General features: G+C 41.4%; 1 protein-coding gene across 3 annotated transcripts in view; it reads right to left on the bottom strand.

Moving 5' to 3' along the window:
- Nucleotides 1–20,132, bottom strand: part of CAMK2A (calcium/calmodulin dependent protein kinase II alpha) — a 176,627-nt gene that overhangs the window by 21,732 nt on the left and 134,763 nt on the right. For 2 of the 3 annotated variants that reach the window (XM_075274956.1, XM_075274957.1), the window contains exons 12-13: nucleotides 16,965–17,007; nucleotides 13,933–13,973 (exon numbers count right to left, since the gene is read on the bottom strand). In XM_075274956.1, coding sequence (XP_075131057.1) covers nucleotides 13,933–13,973; nucleotides 16,965–17,007 — 84 coding nt within the window. Of the gene's footprint in view, nucleotides 1–2,157; nucleotides 2,191–13,932; nucleotides 13,974–16,964; nucleotides 17,008–20,132 lie in introns of all 3 variants that reach the window. The other variant, XM_075274955.1, reaches the window with a different exon arrangement.

Below are 20,132 nucleotides of genomic sequence, written 5' to 3'. Positions count from 1 at the left end.
GGTGCAGTCCTCATTATTCTTTTCTCCCACATATCCCAATACCAGCTGCACCGACTGACTGCACACAGAGCTGTGACTACAAACACAGCTGCTCATTCCTCTGTGAGCCCCAACTTGTAGACTGACATCGCCCTCTGCTGGGCAAAAAGGCACAGGACAATTAGTCATAGGTTCCCTTCATATTTGCCCATTACCTTATTTTGCTTAGCAAAGAACATGTACTGTAAAATAAGTTAGAGGAGAATGAAAAGCATGGCCGCTCATACTGGCACAGTACCGTGTCCTGTGTTACTGTAGCAGAGATCAGTTTTCTAAATGGTCCAAGTATTTTCTCTTATTAGATTAGCATCTACCTGCAAAAATCTGTTTTCCTGAGGCCTGATAGGGTTATTCCCTATGTAAGCATGGTATATGTGCATAAATGATTGATAACTTATGTACCGACCTCTATACTATGATATCAAGAGTGGAGTACTAGAGTATCCTCCAGCAGGCCTAGGCCCTGAGACAAATAACTTCTGCATAGATGTACGATGGACCCTATAGGATTATTTGTATTCCAGTCATGTAGTAGACCCATGTGTCTTTGGCAGATGGTCTGCAATATAATATTTCAGGTTTACCCTGCCTAGACCATGGACTTTGTTCACACTTTGCATTTTGATAGTGCAAGTACCATATTTCCCAACCGTCCCGATTTCCATGGGACATTCACGATTCTGGTGACGTGTCCCGCGGTCCAGGTTGGAGGGAGGTATGTCCCGATTTCAACTCAGATCTGCGTCCAGAGGACGCAGATCTGAGTTGAACACATACGTGGCTAAAGCAAGGAGCTGTCACAGTTCAGCTCCTTGCTTCGCCGCTGCACGCCGGCTACTGGCTTGTAGACGCGATGTGATGACGTCACATCGCGTCTACAATTGTGTGCGAGAGAGAGAGAGGCGTGGAGAGAGTGGCGGGGCACGGGGGAGCGAGAAGGTGGGACATGAAACTGGGGACTGAGATGGAGGGGACATGAAACTGGAGGCAGAGATGGAGGGGGGACATGAAACTGGGGGCAGATGAAGGGGTTATATGAAACTGGGAGAGAGATAGAGGGGGGGGACATATAATTTACGGGTGACTGTAGGAGGATTATACTGTGTGCGGGCACATGAAAAATTAAAGAGAATGGGCGGAGTCAACATAAAAGTGGGCAGGGCTAAATTTGCCCCTCTAAATTTTGTCCCTCTTTCGGTTCTTCAAAAGTTGGGAGGTATGCAAGTACTATGGCACTTACAGGATAGACTGACATCACAGTACATGCGCACTGCGCTTTCTGAAGTTTACACGAACCCTGAGCTTGGACAGAGGGCTTGGTCCCTAAGGGTAAGTTCACACTGAGTATTTTGGTCAGGGTTTTGAGGCCGTATCCGCCTCAAAACCCTGACCAAAAAGACGCGAGGTGCTCATTCTTCAGGCCGAGTCGCACCCACAGACCAATGAATAAATGTGTTGTCTACTGGTCTAATGCCTTTCTATACCTATGTTATGAAGTACACTGTGCCAGTATGAGCAGACCAACCCCCTAAAAGCTGATTGACCTGGTTCTCCAAGTACTCAGTGTTTAAAGGGATTGTATAGGATCTAGAGCAAACTCAGGGATGACTGTGGTGGGTGTAAAACAACAACAAAAAAATACATACCCACCTATCCTTAACGCTATTGTCCAGTCCTGGTCCCATGCCGGAAGCAGAGAGGCTCACGTGACCACTGAAACAAATCAGTGACCTTGATATGAGTAATGTCACTGAACACTCATCAGTGAAGGCTCATGCCGCTAATATGAACCCCACTCCTTCCCTACTTCTGGCATGGCAAGTCCGGCAAAGGGACTAGGACTGGACAACTGAGCGCCAGGGATAAATATCTTTTTTCTTGTTTGTTTTACACCCATCCCGGCCACATCTGAGTTTGCTGTAAATCCTGGACAAGCCTTTTAATACGACAGGATCTATTTTAATACCATCTGTTGGTGCAACCATAAGCAATGGACTACACCAAAAGCGGCATGTGCTATATTCAGATCCCTCAGCTTATAGGGAAAGTGAAGCAGACCGTTGCTCCTTTCTGGGACCCAGAGGAACCAGCACTGAATAAGACAAAACATAGACTCACCATCAACTGGACACTGGAACTGGACTTTCTTTTCTGGAAAAACAAGGAGAACAGATAGGAAGGAGAGTGAGACACACAGCCAGCAGCACAGTGACCACAGGGGAAAGCACAGAAGTCTGCACAGTGACCAAAAGCAGTAGCTGCATCACAAAAAAGACGCTCCAGCAAGATGTAAAATACACAAGGAACATTAGGGGTAACAATCAACAACACAGCCGTGTAGCATAGCAGGTGTGGATGCCCAAATGGAATTGCGGGTGGGGGACTAGAGTAAAGAGGAGCTGACACCACTCCTGACGTGCCTGTTGTATCCCTATCAAATAACATTGCTGGAGAATCTTTTCTTAGAATTCTGTGTTGTGCCGTTCCTCTGTTATTCCTTCTGAATAAATTGACAACTGGGTGTTACTCTTCCCCAAAGAGAAGACACTAATTGGCCAGAGTCACACAGTAGGTAGGCAGACACAACCCAAACAGGTAATACCCAACTGTCATTTTATAGATAAATTTCTGGTAAGATTAACAGAGGAACAGCACAACAACGTTATAAGAAAAGGTGCTCCAGGATTATTATTTCCTGGGGAATAAAAGTCAGGACAGCTGACAGATACTCTTTAAAAAGGACCTTTCACAACCAACACCAGGTCTTTCTTTGCACGAATCCACTGAGTCCAGCACTGTTGGAATTTTTTCTCTAGCCCCTACCAATCCTGAGTAATCACTCCTGATACTTTAAGCACAGTTATATTTTCAGCTGTCAAGTGGGCGGTCCTTGTCTTTCTGCTCCATACCAAAACCGCCCACCTGACAGTAATGAACATAATTGTGTCAAAACTAACAGAAATTATTGCTCAGGAACGGTAGGGGCTAGTTGGGGTTTTTGGAGGTGGGGAAAGGTTCTGTGCAAAGTAACAGGTTTTGTACAGGGATCTCCAAAAGTTACACCACATGCATAATTGCTTATATAAGAAAGTCTACTTTAGCCATCAGCTGAGGGGATCACTGATCCCTATCCACCACTAAACAGCTTGTGCACATGATCTTCCAGAATTTCCATTAGGACATCTGATTGACACACTAATAAGTTCAATGTATCCAAGCACAAGATCTGTGGGTGGTTGGATAGGAGATGCACACATCCCTTTTGTGATCTGGAGGGCATGTCGGAGAAGCATATAGAAGCAGAAGCACAGTCAGAGTAGGGAGCACAGCAGGGAACATACATTAATAAGGCATCCTAACATTCAGCAGTATGTCAACCTGCACAAAAGTGAGTGACACAAGTAAAAGAAATACATGACCAAGGCTCAGGACAGATCACAGTGACCAAAATCTAACCAGAGAGAGAGAGAGGATGGAAGCAGCGAGCAGATACTGAATGATGTGCACTACAGGGAACACATACATTTACAATGGTACTGCTTGGAGTTTGTCCAGTGTGTAGTGTACTCAAGCTGCTCACCATGTAAGTAGTGCAAAGCATGCTGGGATTTGCTGAACAAGAAGATAGTAGACTGGCAGTATAGTTTACTTTTCTCACTTAGGGTTAATAACTTTGTGTAGTAAATTACGTTGCAGTTCAGACTCTAAAAGCAGATATCTAGGACAACGACTAAGGTGAGAAGTGTTTGCTTGTCTACAACAAGGACAGGCTCTGTGTATTTTCTGTCTGCAACCTCTATGGCTAGGCCGCTGACTAGATGCCATCAATAATTTAGTTGGAACTCTGAATAAATATGCAATACTTTGCACTCTGAAGAAGTAGTCCACATTCATCTAAGAAAAAGAGGCGGCAGCATTGTTTATACCTGAGCCCGACGTTCTGAGGGGGCACAAATGCCTCGATGTCCAATAAACCCATAACTGTGTGCATTACTTCCATACTTTCATATCACTGTGTATAATAAACCTTTTCCTTTGACTTTACAGTGTTTATAATGGTCTGTGACATCACTATGTTAATCATACATTTTGTGTGACATCACCGGGCACAATAACCCTATTGTCTTTTTTATACCTGTGCTTCAGGCGCTGTGACATCACTATATTACTGAACATGTACTGTGACTTGATTGTATGCATTAGCTACGTATTTACTGTGACATCACTGTGTGTATTATCCCTGTTTTATGACATTACTGCGTTTATTATCTCTGTACTGTGACATCACTGTATTATATGTGTATAGATTCATAGATTGTAAGCTTTTGCGAGCAGGCCAATCACTGTTATTATGTGAACAGATTTATTACTCTGTAATATCTCATTTTGTCTGTACATGAACCCTATGATTTGTACAGTGCTGCGGAATATGTTGGCACTGTATAAATAAAGTTTATTATATTATTATTTATTACATCACTGCATTTACTCCACATATACATTATTACTGTAATTATCTTTGTTCTTTGACACCACTGTATTATACTGTACATATAAGATGATATCACTGTGCTTATTATATGTAGACTAGGACATCACTAAGTTTATTATCCCTGTACTAGGAAATCACTGTACAGTACATATACTGTGAGTTTATCATCCGTATACTGTGACACTGTACTGTGATATCACTATATTTATTGTAAATGAATGGTGAGGTCACTGCGTTTATTATTATTGTATTGTGACAACACTATTTATTATATATGAATGATATCACTTTGTTTATTATACACTGTGACATCACTGTGTGTATTATCCCTGTACTGTGACATCACTGTGTGCATTATTTCTGTACTGTGACATCACTGTGTATATTATTGCTATACTGTGACATCACTGTGTGCATTGTCCCTGGAGTGGGACATTGCTGTTCTTAGCCTAAAGTGCATTACTTGTTGCTGCCTCTGCATCGCTATCTGTCTCATTATAATAGAGATGAATTGTTACTCAATAAATAGGTAGCCAGATGGGTGTTGACTGGTCCAGACATGCACTACCTGCACCTTGTTTTCTTTCTAAACCAAAATGAGTGGGTGCCAGACTCAACTTCAGCTTACCCTGAGCATTACGGATAGAAGGAGCTGGCTAAGCCGTTCCAATGCATAAATGGGGACGTTGGCAATCATTTAACCAAATATTTGGCATGGCTTATCTGCTGGCCAGAATGTACCTCTTATTTAGGGGGCGTTCACACTACCGTAAGTGTCCGACAGGTAGTGTCCGCTCCTAGTGTCCGTTCAAAATCTCGCATGGACATTAGGAGCGGACACTAGCTGTGTCCGTGACACTTGTCATTCATTTAAATGGTGATCGGATGCGTTCTTTTGCACTCCATGCCCTTCCTTCACTGTCCGCTTGTAAAGATGTCCAACTTTTCAAGCGGACAGAAAAAAACCTACATGTCGGGTTTTTCTGTCCGCTTGAAAAGTCGGACATCTTTACAAGCAGACAGTGAAGGAAGGGCACGGAGTGCAAAAGAACGCACCCGATCGCCATTTAAATGAATGACAAGTGTCACGGACAGAGCTAATGTCCGCTCCTAATGTCTGTGCGAGATTTTGAGCGGACACTACCTGTCAGACACTGACGGTAGTGTGAACGCTCCCTTATTATGCCAACCCACCATGCACAGTAAACAGCTCAGTCTCTTCACAAACCCAGTTAGGCCTTATACACATGAGCATTGAACAAATGGACTTTAAAAAGGGATGCAATGTGGATTTTTTTTCACAGCCATTTTGCATTTGTGCAAAAGATTCTATTGATGGATCTATGAAACATTCTAAAAATTGAATATGTCCAATTTTCTGACGGTCTATAGATAGAAATCAAAGTGTTCTCAAAACTGTTGAGATGGCCCTCAAATGCTCATAAGACCTTAAAACGGGTATGTGGCTTAGCTGTGAAAGCCTTAAAAAATAGGTTTTCATTGAAATAGTTACTGGAGGAATGTATGCAATGCATTGAAGCAGCAGATGGAGCAGAGTGCAGTGCAGTAAGGCAGCAGATGGAGCAGAGTGCAGTGCAGGACACCAGCATGTCATACAGTGTGCAGTGCAGGGAAGTAGCAGGTGGGACAGTGTGCAGCAGGAGCGCAGCTGATGACAGGAAACTGTTTTGTGGGTTCCTTTTTGGTCACCTGTCCTTAGAATTATGGAAATCAACAGGTGTTCACAACCAAATTCCCCCTCATGAAGATCCAAATTACATTGACTCCCAGTGCAGAGAAAACTGGGGTGACAATCATATTCAGTGTCCACCAAAAATGGTGTCAAACGTCTAATAATCCAAGACTCCTCATTGCTCTCAGACTTTGATAAGGTGCAGATGTTATCCACATTTACTATAGGAAACCATCTTGAAAGACTGAAAGTCCTGGCGATGACAGCAAATGTGAAAATGTGACATAATAGTAACCACAGCAGTTATCATATAGAGCAGTACTCTGCAATCCGTGGCCCTAAATCAAAACTACAACTCCCAGCATGGGGTATTAAGGCAATGGTAGGATCTATAGTGGAGAGCCATAGATTGCAGACCACTGACCACAGTGTATAGTAACATAGGTTGACTAATATTAAAAATCATATCATATAAATATATAAAAATATACATTTATACACATTTCTATTCTGCGTACATGAGCATATATTTATTGGATATTGCTGAGTTAAGTGATCAGCCCTCACAGCTCCAAATTGTGCCTGAAACCATTGATTTCAATGGGAGGCAGATGCTGATTTATTTCTTCTAGTCAATATTTTTTTAGCAAATGGAAAAAAAATAAGCAATTATTATGCTCGATTGTTAGGTGGATTCTGCCTGAGAACTCCCATGGAATGAATGGGAGGTGGAAAATACCAGATCACCATTGCCAAATTTACAATTTCATCAGTACAGCAGATTCCATGAAAGATTTGGATAAGCAGGAATATTCTGCATCTGATATCCTGAAGGAAATTTTTACAGCTTCTACAAATTAACTAACCTTAGATATAGGGGGAGACGCTGATATGAGGTATATATATATATATATATATATATATATATATATATATATATATATATAGCTTTCTAGGATTTGATGATGTTACTATGTAAAAACCTGCTTAACTGATTTCAGGACTTATAGGCCTCGTTCCCACGGAGTAACGCGCCGCTCATTTAGACACGTAAATACGTGTCAGAGCGAGGTGCTTCAAAACAGATCCCATTGACTTCAATGGGTGCCAGCTTACACGCACTACACATTAAAGTCAATGGTTTATAAAGCCTCCCGTTGATTTCAATGTGTAGCGCGGGTAAGCCGTCACCCATTGAAGTCAATGGGATTTGTTTTGAAGCGCCTCGCTCTGACACGTGTTTACGTGTCTAAATGAGCGGCGCGTTACTCCGTGGGAACGGGGCCTTAAGAAAGCTTGTGAATCCTACCGCCCCTACGATGAGTGACACTTCTCTCTGACTCATAGGCCTTCTCTTTGACTGTTTGTGTGTGTGTGGGGTGGGGGGGGCAAAGCAAGACTCACAGACATTATGTGTGGACTGGGAATGCAGGACTCACAGACTTTGCTTTCTATGTGTGTGGGGAAACAGGGCTCTCAGGCTTTACTTTATATATGTGTGTGGGGAAAACAAGACCGACAGGCTTTACTTTATATATATGTGTGTGGGGGGGAAACAGGACTCACAGGCTTTACTTTATCTATGTGTGTGGGGGAAAACAGGACTCACAGGCGTTATTTTATATATGTGTGTGGGGAAAACAATACTCACAGGCTTTACTTTATATATACAGTATGTGGGGAAAACAAGACTCACAGGCTTTACTTTATATATGTGTGTGGGGGAAACAAGACTCACAGGCTTTACTTTATATGTGTGTGTGGGGAAAACAATACTCACAGGCTTTACTTTATATGTGTGTGTGGGGAAAACAAGACTCACAGGCTTTACTTTATATGTGTGTGTGGGGAAAACAGGACTCACAGGCTTTACTTTATATGTGTGTGTGGGGAAAACAGGACTCACAGGCTTTACTTTATATGTGTGTGTGGGGAAAACAATACTCACAGGCTTTACTTTATATGTGTGTGTGGGGAAAACAATACTCACAGGCTTTACTTTATATGTGTGTGTGGGGAAAACAGGACTCACAGGCTTTACTTTATATGTGTGTGTGGGGAAAACAATACTCACAGGCTTTACTTTATATGTGTGTGTGTGGGGAAAACAAGACTCACAGGCTTTACTTTATATGTGTGTGTGGGGAAAACAAGACTCACAGGCTTTACTTTATATATGTGTGTGGGGAAAACAAGACTCACAGGCTTTACTTTATATATGTGTGTGGGGGAAACAGGACTCACAGGCTTTACTTTCTATATGTCTATGTGGGAGGAACAGAACTCACAGGCTTTTCACTATGTATGGGTGGAGAGTACAGCAGTCATAGGCTAACTATAAGTGTAGATGGGGTAAGCAGGACTCTTAGTCTTTCAATAAGAGTCCAGACAGCATTTACAGCTTTATACTGAATGACAGAAAATCATATATCCCCAAGCTCAGCATCTTTTTCTCTATCTTAAGCTTCCTTCAGATGGGAGACCCAACAAATCTGATTTTAAACAGCAGTTTTCTATTATCAGAATAGATCAGGTTAACTAGGACTGGAAACACTAAAAGGCAACTGGGGGAGTTTTGGAACAGTACAGGTGATTTAACTTGTTGTTCTGGATCCTGATTACAGAATACATATTGCCATATACTGTTTGTTGTCTTATGATAGATGCTTGAAAGACCGTTGATCAGGACAGTGAGAGGCGCTGGGGAGCATTCAATAGATAGATGAGTATGTATTTTTTATGTTTTACACCCACCCTGGCCAACCCAAATCCTGGATAACCCCTTTAATACTCTGCTTTGTGTCAATCATTTATAATAAATCAACAGTATCAAACGTGACAGAAATGATATTAAAAAATCTATTAAAAACAACTAAAATAATAGAAGAAACTAAACTAATAGAAGAAAACAGCATAAAACTTGTTTTTCACAATACAAATTTTACTATAAACACGCATATTGCAACATCTCTATTCTTTGTGCGTAGTGGATGTACAACAGATGGTATTCGGTGCTGAACCGGAGAGCTAAACACTAAACCCTAATTAAGGCGAATTTTACCAAATAACCGGCAATGAAAGGCATAGAATGGTAATGACAATGAAATTACTGCCGTCTGTAATTATCACATCAGTGTCTTTCAGGAGGAGATCTATTGACACCTATCCAGGATTTTGCATATGTTACAAGATTTCACAATGTAAAAACATGAAAGGCAACAAATACCTTAAGGGTGCATTCACACTGAGTAAACGCTAGCTTATTTTGTAAAGTAAAATTACACTTGTAAATTTTGCTATCCCATTGACTTCAATGACATTTTACAGGCGTATTTTTACAGGCGTATTTTTACAGGCGTATTTTTTACAGGCGTATTTTTACACTTGTAAAAAAATATCATTGAAGTCAATGGGATAGCAAAATTTACAAGTGTAATTTTACTCTACAAAATAAGCTAGCGTTTACTCAGTGTGAATGCACCCTTACAATGGAGAATACGGTATAAAGTGTACAGTATAGAGCAATGCATAGACAAGTTTCATAAAATAATTCATTGTATCATCTGTGCATGAATGTATGTTTATATGTATTACAGTGTGCATATATGTACATAGGGCAATCAGGGAAGATAAATATTGGTGGCTATATAATCAGCAGTCAACAATTATCCCAAGTATATGGCATTGGCCAACTTTCCTCAGGGTAGAGGAAGTAGAATTAAGACTGTAATAGCTCCAAGTAATAATACGTTTAAGGTGCCCTCTAGTGGTCACGGTGACAGGTACGTAGCAAAATTAAATATATAGTTGACCTCATAAAGGACAGAATAAATGACATTTTTAAAAGCAAAACATCACAAGCTATATTAAACCACAAGCCCTAAATAAATGAGATGTCTTGATAATTTGTCACGGTTATATGAGGTCATGGCTGCTTATGTCGGGGTTAGAATCACTTATTAGTTCACTGGAATTACTACAGCAAGGCAAAAATAACACAACTACATAACGCGATAAATCCTCCAGAGCTAATCTAGAAGGGATGAGGATTTTATTTCATACACTAATGTGACAATAGGATATAGAATATTTGAATCTAAGTATCACTTGCCAAAAACAATGTAGTCAATAGGATTAGTAACCTTAAAAGAACATTATATATACTTCAGAGGTCCTCTGCCTCTATACATATATTAAAGCTATATGTATTATATATATATATATATATATATATATATATATATATATATATAATATATGTATATTTAATATAGATAGATCGTACATATACTGTATATATACAGTCCTATGAAAAAGTTTGGGCACCCCTATTAATCTTAATCATTTTTAGTTCTAAATATTTTGGTGTTTATAACAGCCATTTCAGTTTGATATATCTAATAACTGATGGACACAGTAATATTTCAGGATTGAAATGAGGTTTATTGTACTAACAGAAAATGTGCAATATGCATTAAACCAAAATTTGACCGATGCAAAAGTATGGGCACCTCAACAGAAAAGTGACATTAATATTTAGTAGATCCTCCTTTTGCAAAGATAACAGCCTCTAGTCGCTTCCTGTAGCTTTTAATCAGTTCCTGGATCCTGGATAAAGGTATTTTGGACAAACAATTCAAGTTCAGTTAAGTTAGATGGTCGCCGAGCATGGACAGCCCGCTTCAAATCATCCCACAGATGTTCAATGATATTCAGGTCTGGGGACTGGGATGGCCATTCCAGAACATTGTAATTGTTCCTCTGCATGAATGCCTGAGGATTTGGAGCGGTGTTTTGGATCATTGTCTTGCTGAAATCTCCATCCCCGGCGTAACTTCAACTTCGTCACTGATTCTTGAACATTATTCTCAAGAATCTGCTGATACTGAGTGGAATCCATGCGACTCTCAACTTTAACAAGATTCCCGATGCCGGCATTGGTCACACAGCCCCAAAGCATGATGGAACCTCCACCAAATTTTACAGTGGGTAGCATGTGTTTTTCTTGGAATGCTGTTTCTTTTTGGACGCCATGCATAACGCCTTTTTTTATAACCAAACAACTCAATTTTTGTTTCCAAAATGAAGCTGCCTTGTCCAAATGTGCTTTTTCATACCTCAGGCAACTCTATTTGTGGCGTACGTGCAGAAACGGCTTCTTTCTCATCACTCTCCCATACAGCTTCTATTTGTGCAAAGTGCGCTGTATAGTTGACCGATGCACAGTGACACCATCTGCAGCAAGATGATGCTGCAGCTCTTTGGAGGTGGTCTGTGGATTGTCCTTGACTGTTCTCACCATTCTTCTTCTCTGCCTTTCTGATATTTTTCTTGGCCTGCCACTTCTGGGCTTAACAAGAACTGTCCCTGTGGTCTTCCATTTCCTTACTATGTTCCTCACAGTGGAAACTGACAGGTTAAATCTCTGAGACAACTTTTTGTATCCTTCCCCTGAACAACTATGTTGAACAATCTTTGTTTTCAGATCATTTGAGAGTTGTTTTGAGTAGCCCATGATGCCACTCTTCAGAGGAGATTCAAATAGGAGATCAACTTGCAATTGGCCACCTTAAATACCTTTTCTTATGATTGGATACATCTGGCTATGAAGTTCAAAGCTCACTGAGGTTACAAAACCAATTTTGTGCTTCAGTAAGTCAGTAAAAAGTAGTTAGGGGAATTCAAATCAATAAAATGATAAGGGTGCCCATACTTTTGCACCGGTCAAATTTTGGTTTAATGCATATTGCACATTTTCTGTTAGTACAATAAACCTCATTTCAATCCTGAAATATTACTGTGTCCATCAGTTATTAGATATATCAAACTGAAATGGCTGTTGCAAACACCAAAATATTTAGAACAAAAAATGATTAAGATTAATAGGGGTGCCCAAACTTTTTCATTGGACTGTATATATATATATAGTACACACACACCATACTATATACACAATGTCTACAGTATAGCTAAAGCGGCCATAGACTAAAAATATTAGACCATTCCACTGACTGTCTGTATCTATTTGTAACTAGAACAAACATAAGAGACATTGACCAAAGGCAGATATCTGTGCAGAGTTATCATGTCTGATCTGAAAGTCATTTATATCGTCCAATATCATATGTGAATCCCAGAGCAGGTCTCAGAAAACAGCAGAGATTGATTGGTGATTTCCTGTAAGAACCTTATGGCCGAGGCCCCACGTTGTGTAAATTCACCTTTTTTTGTTGCAGAATGTGTTGCAATTTTTTGAGCCAAAGCCAAGAATGGCTACAAAAGGAATGAAAAATACATTGGAAGTTCTTATAGTTCTACCTTCTGCTAAACCCACTCCTGAAATTGGTTCAAAAAGCCGCAGCAAAATCTGCAACACAAAAATCTGCTGTTCTGCAACTTGGGGCTTTAGCCTAAGGCTCAGTTCCCACGGAGTAACGTGCCGCTCATTTAGACACGTAAACACGTGTCAGAGCGAGGCGCTTCAAAACAGATCCCATTGACTTCAATGGGTGCTGGCTTACGTGCGCTACACATTGAATTCAATGGGTTATAAAGCCTCCAATTGATTTCAATGTGTAGCGCACATAAGCCGGCACCCATTGAAGTCAATGGGATCTGTTTTGAAGCGCCTCGCTCTGACACGTGTTAACATGTCTAAATGAGCGGCGCGTTACTCTGTAGGAACGCGGCCTAAAGGGGTTTTCCAGGACTTAAATTGATGACCTATGTTTAGAGATTGTCAGAGCTCCACCACTATATCAACTATATTAAAAGTTTCAGTGTCTCTAAGCTGCTTCTGTGTAAAAGGACATGTTCCGTTCATCAGTCACATGGCCTCATAGGCAGCTCAGTCCTATTCAAGTTAATTGGCAGAGCTGCTATACCAAGCACAGGGGCTATACAAATCTGCAGAGCTGTCTTGGTAAGATTGTTGCTCATTATTCAGGGATATGTTATTTAGCCTTGAAAACCCCTTTAACAGACTAGAGCTGGCCATACACATTAGTCAGCTATTGACCGAATGCTTTGTCTCCCAACCTGCCTCATACATATGCATGCAGAGCCAAGTGTGCATGTGTTTTCAGCAGGAAGAGTCACATTCAGTGGCTAAGAAAGAAGTATCAGGTGGTTGAAATCCAACTGCAGACGCCATATCTACCCCCTGACATCTGCCATAGGGGGTAGATTACATATGCTATAGTCTATGGCATCCTCTGCCAACATTTATCCAATGGTGATCTTAAACATGGATGGCAGCAGTTCAAAAAAATGGCCACTTGAATTTTTTTACTATACAGTATGCCAAGGTTTTGATTGTTCATTTTTTGTTATACGAACAAAGTGACTGTTTTATACTGGTTGAAGACAATAAACAGCCAAGAAAAACTTAATAAAACAAATGTTTTAGCTGGTGTCCAACTTAAGCCAATAAGTTACATCTAATAACCTGCAGACTATTTAGTACCTGTACCCATTTCGCTTTGGCATCATCTATTAGCCACCTTCTATTAGATGAACATGTGCAGATCTTTAAGACGTCCAGTTCGTGTTGCTTTATGGGCCAAGCTCTTATATGGTAATAAGACAAATCAAAACTCATTCAGTATATAAAAAATATATATTATTTATGATAACCTGTAATAACCTGAGAAAGCAAAATTGAAGATAGAAATGATAAAATTTGGCTTCTTAGATGGTAGTCTCTTACCTTGACCCCATCGTTCTTCTTGTTACTGCCACTCTTGCCTCCTAGGAAGAAAAAGTAGGCGGTAAGAAGGCCCAATCCGGGTGCCACAAGGATGCAGAAGATCAGGAGCAGCATTATAAGTTGTGCTTTGTCTTCAGGTAGAAAGATTCTGATTCCTACTGACATCTAGCAGAAGTAAACTTCATTTACATAGCCATCGTAGACCAGATCCTGACCGCTTCTGACTAGACAACCTCTGACAATACTTAGCAAGTTCCTCACTGGTAATCGCATTCATTTGCCATAAACCTTCCTCTGTTTGACCATCAGATGCGATTTATGGATCCATAAAATTCCCAGTTCATTATAAATTAGGCTATGTGCCGATGAGTCTTGTCAGACATAGCTCTACTCTGCGGGAGAGGAGACAAATCTCTACGACCAGTTTTGTTTCTATATTTTCAGTCTGTGTCCCTGAATGCCCAGCCTTCCCTCTTCTCTAATAATAGCCCTATAATGCTGTGGTCAAGCATCCCACGAAGACAGCTGCACAAGTGCATGATAAGCAGTTGTCCTTCTATATCTTTCACTCCCTCATACAGTCCTTAAGTTTGTCCCAGCATGTTTGATGGACCACTTCCAAAAGGAATTTCTCATGGGGGGAGAGGACACTAAGCAGCAGAGGAATTTCAGAAGCCGGAAGTATTATATTAAACTATACCTCCTCCCCCTCATTGACAGGGCACTAATACATTTTCATATACAGGTGTAATAGTGAAGTTTGGCCTTGATGTTAAGAAATCTTGTACCTTTTTTAGGCTTAACTGGTCAACTTTTTGTAAAAATTTTGACAATTTGCCTGAATTATCAAATCAATTACATATGTTGCATTATATGGAATCTCTGTTGTTCAGGTCTCTCCATTGTTCGGGTCTGTCCCAAACAATAGAGCCTGGTGGACCCTATTGACCAAGCCTGTCAGGTGTCCATAATTTTTAAAGTGGAGAAAGTCTGACTTGCAGGACTTAGACATTCATGGCATATACTGGGACCCTCACCAACATCCAGAACACGGACAAATGATGGCCGCTCATCCACTTGGAGAATGCATTGAGAGGTGGCCAGGCACGTGTGTAGTTTTCTCCATTAACTTTTTTAGGCGTCACATAAACTAACTCCTATAGAAGTGAATGGAGAGAGATGCTCCCATAGAATTGAATGATGAAAGAACTCACCAGTGGCCACCTAATAAGGTTGAATAGGGGTTGGGGGATCCCTGCTCTGGACACAGGTGCGGGATCCCACCTCTGAGATCCCATGTGGTTATGTCATAAAGGTCTAAGATGAAAGAACACCTTTACGAAAAAGTAGAACCTAATAAGGCTCATATATACACTGCTCAACAAAAATAAAGGGAACACTCAAATAACACATCCTAGATCTGAATGAATGAAATATTCTCATTGAATACTTTGTTCTGTACAAAGTTGAATGTTATGACAACAAAATCACACAAAAATCACCAATTGAAATCAAATTTATTAGCCAATGGAGGCCTGGATTTGGAGTCTCCCAGAAAATAAAAGTGGGAAAACACATTTCAGGCTGATCCAACTTTGATGTAACGTCCTTAAAACATGTCAAAATGAATCTCAGTAGTGTGTGTGGCCTCCACGTGCCTGTATGACCTCCCTACAACGCCTGGGCATGCTCCTGATGAGGTTGCGGATGGTCTCCTGAGAGATCTCATCCCACCCTGGACTAAAGCATCTGCCAACTCCTGGACAGTCTGTAGTACAACGTGACGTTGGTGGATGGAGCTAGACATAATATCCCTGATGTGCTCAATCGGATTCAGGTCTGAGCAACGGGCAGGCCAGTCCATAGCTTCAATGCCTTCATCTTGCAGTAACTGCTGACACACTCCAGCTACATGAGGTCTGGCATTCTCCTGCATTAGGAGGAACCCAGTGCCAACCACACCAGCATATCGCCTCCCAATAGGTCTGAGGATCTCATCTTGTTACCTAATGGCATTCAGGCTACCTCTAGCTAGCACATGTAGGGCTGTGCAGCCCTCCAAAGAAATGCCACCCCACACCATTACTGACTTACTGCCAAACCGGTATTGCTAAGACTCCAGACTCTGTCACGTCTGTCACGTGTGCTCAGTGTGAACCTGCTTTCATCTGTGAAGAGCACAGGGTGCCAGTAATGAAGTTGCCAATCCTGGTGTTCTGTGGCAAATGCCAAGCATCCTGCACGTTGTTGGGCTGTGAGCACAACCCCCATCTGTGGACGTCGGGCCCTCATACCATCCTCATGGAGTCGGTTTCTAATCGCTTGTGCAGACACAAGCACATTTGTGGCCTGCTGGAGGTCATTTTGCAGGGCTCTGGCAGTGCTCCTCCTGTCCCTCCTTGCACAAAGGCGGAGGTAGCGGTCCTGCTGCTGGGTTGTTGCCCTTCTACGGCCACCTCCACGTCTCCTGGTGTACTGGCCTGTCTCCTGGTAGCGCTTCCAGCCTCTGGACACTGTGCTGATAGACACAGCAAACCTTCTTGCCACAGCTGGCATTGATGTACCATCCTGGATGAGCTGCACTACCTGAGCCACTTGTGTGGGTTGTAGAGTTTGTCTCATGATACCACGAGTGTGAAAGCAGAACAAACATTCAAAAGTGACCAAAACATCAGCCAGAAAGTATTGGTACTGAGATGTCGTCTGAGGTCCCTGCCTGCAGACCCTTCCTTTATTGAGTGTGTCTTGATAATTGCCAATAATTTTCATTTGCACAACAGCAGGTGAAATTGATTGTCAATCGGTGTTCCTTGGAGTTACTTTGTGTTGCTTAAGTGTTCCCTTTATTTTTTTGAGCAGTGTGTGTATATTAGAGATGAGCGAACACTGTTCGGATGAGCCGTTCATAGGTCGCCGTGCCAGGTGCTTCCATTCATTTCTATGGGAGCGTGCTGCTCGGAACGGCTGATCCGAACAGTGTTCGCTCATCTCTAGTGTATATATTTATTTATATGAAGTGGGTTATCACTTACCAGAGAAGTTTCGAGTTGCCAGCATCGTGGTTAAAATAGCACCCTATATTAGAGACACAAAAATACCCAGAATTATAATAGTGATAACAGAAGTGACAAACCATGAGGACAATGTGATGTTGCCTCTAAGCTCTGTATAGTACATGACAGATGTAAAACATGGATTTCATAATGTGACCAACATAGCAGGGAACATAGATATATGACTGCAATATATTCACTCTATATATAGTCAAGTCATGGCAACAAAAAGACTCCCAGTCCTGTGCTATGCTGCAGAGCTGGGATATTGTTATTGTGTACGATTTTTAGAGATTGCTGGAGAAGATCCTTAGATAACTTATCTTTATGGTTAAAGGGGCTCTATGAGCAAAATCATGCTGATAGAGCCCCACATATGCGTGCATAGCCTTTAAAAAGGCTATTCAGGCACCGGTAAAGTTATATTAAACTACCTCCCCCGTTTTAAAATAATAACCTAAAAAAGAATATGCTCTACTTACCGAACGTGCACGCTGGGCGGGCATTCAGGGTGTGTCTTCATCTTCATCCACGCCTCTTCTTCCTCCGATGTCCTCCGGTCCCGTCTTCTTCCGGCACTTGCTCGTGGACACTGATAAAAAAAAATAGCTTGGGCGCATGCGCAGTAGCACGCGGCTTCTACTACGGCTACTACGCATGCGCCCAGGCTATTTTTTTTTTTTATCAGTGTCCGCGAGCAAGCGCCGGAGGAGGACAGGACCAGAGGACATCGGAGGAAGAAGAGGCGGGGAAGAAGATGAAGACACACCCTGAATGCCCACCCAGGGTGCACGTTCGGTAAGTAGAGCACATTCTTTTTTAGGTTATTATTTTAAAACGGGGGAGGTAGTTTAATATAACTTTACCGGTGCCTGAATAGTCTTTTTAAAGGCTATGCACGCATATGTGGGGCTCTATCAACATGATTTTGCTGATAGAGCCCCTTTAAGGACAGACATATAGTGATGCAATGTGTAGAGAGGGCTCAGGTGGGGTGGGTTGTGGGGTTTATTCTGAGATGTGTATGGAAGTCTGTATTGTCTCGTTATTGCTCTATAATATCAATATATAGATGGACCTGTCTATAAGTTTATGCATATATAAGGATTTGCTAAAGAATCACAATAGATACTGTAGATCAGTCTCTCTCAAATTGGGCAATGACACCCCCTTGTGGGCGTTGGAGGCCTACAGGGGGGCGGTAAAGAAACCCAGAGAAAATTGGGGGGTGTTGAAGCAGTTTAGGGGGGCGATGGCTGATTTGTGTTTTTCTAATATTAAAAACTAAAATCAAAACCTACCTACTACACTGCATCGATTATTATTATTTTATTTTTTTTAGTACATTTGAGCCTAATATGAAAGAGGACTTTTCACGGCCTCAGGGCACATGCGGTGTAATACACTGCTTGAAAGCTCGGCTTTCCCGTTCTGTGCCCCCACTGAAGAGCTATAGGTGCCAGTACTGTAGCTCTTCAGTGTCAGAAGGGTGTTTCTGAAAGTCAGTCAGGAACTCCCTTCTTCACAGTAGCATCTATTGCGATGTACTGTGAGAGGGGGCGTCCCTTACCACCCAGCCATGGGGCTAAGCAGTGAGGAATGCCCCACCAGTACTAGTCTATGGAGGAGTACTATCAGGAGGGGAGGGGGGTGTTCCTCACTACTCAGCGTCATGGCTGGGCGGTAAGGGATGCCATCCTCTCACAGTACAGAGCAATAGATGCTACTGTGAAGAAGGGGGCATTTCTGACACTGAAGAGCTACAGTACCGGCACAGATAGCTCTTCAGTGGGGGCACAGAATGGGAAAGCTGATAGTATGCTGAAGTCAGTCAGTCTACTATCTAGAAGTGTATTACACCGCATGTGCCCTCAGGACTTGAAAGTTCCTCTTTAAGAAACTTGTTAAGAATCATCAGATTCACCCTTCACATTAAACTAGTTTTAAAATTTAAATTGAAATGTTTGTTTTAATTTGAAAAAAGGATTTTCTAAATCTTATTTATAAAGTTGTGTCTTATTGCTCTCATTAGAACAGTTGAACTCAGAAACAGGATAAGACTCATCTAGATAGATAGATAGATAGATAGATAGATAGATAGATAGATAGATAGATAGATAGTTTACTGGAAGACATATAAAGCAGGAGAAGGTCTGTCATCTCATATCTTTCTACAAAAACAGTTGTACAGAGCAGCACCAGAAAGAAACCTGACCCAGTCAATGGTTGCAAGTCCCAAGTGATCAGACATATGATCACATGTAGATACTGCGACAAATGGACAGCACTCCAAAAAGGTAAATCAAAAAAAGGAGAGGATTTATTCCATAGCTCGCTCTATCTATCTATCTATCTATCTATCTATCTATCTATCTATCTATCTATCTATCTATCTATGTAATTTCCTGTAAGATTGGGGTATAGACCTACTGGGTCAATGGCATACCTTTTAGTAATGACAGGTGATGGGATCTATCTATCTATCTATCTATCTATCTATCTATCTATCTATCTATATCTACACAAACATCTGACTGCATCGGTAAAAACATAGGGTGCTCACCAATGTCCCGCTTAATCAACGGACCAAAAAACAGGCGGCACACCAATGAATCCATGAAAGTCTATGGAGGAGGTTTTATTGCCCCGTGTGACGTTTTAGCTCAAGCATGAGCAGATAAAGGATAGCAGATAAATGTATGATTAATAGGGGTCCATCTTTTAGGACCTCCCAAGGATCAGGAGAACAAGGGACACAAGTATTTACTGTTTAAAAATGTAAAATCAGAGTTGTATTAGGGGTGCCCAGGCCTTCTGGATCAGTGGCACTGCTTTGGTAATGAAAGATAAATAGCTCTATCCGAAAAGTAGCACTCTAGGGCTTGGAAAAGGTCCCATGAGTATCACTTTATTACTTTAATACCTGGCATATGGAATTGAAGAGTTCCTATAGTCTGTCTATCTATCTATCTATTTATCTATCTATCTATCTATCTATCTATCTCCTATCTATCTATCTATCTATCTATCCATCCATCCATCCATCCATCAACGAAATATTTATCTATCTGCAAAAGAAAGTGAAATCCTCTGTATCCCCTTTAAATCTTCTGACAAACAGTTCCTGGCAGGCGTGCTATAATGGCT

Source organism: Leptodactylus fuscus, chromosome 5 (assembly GCF_031893055.1).
Source record: "Leptodactylus fuscus isolate aLepFus1 chromosome 5, aLepFus1.hap2, whole genome shotgun sequence".
NCBI lineage: Eukaryota > Metazoa > Chordata > Amphibia > Anura > Leptodactylidae > Leptodactylus > Leptodactylus fuscus.
Note: the sequence above shows the minus strand (reverse complement) of the source record. Positions and strands in the feature narration are given on the sequence as shown.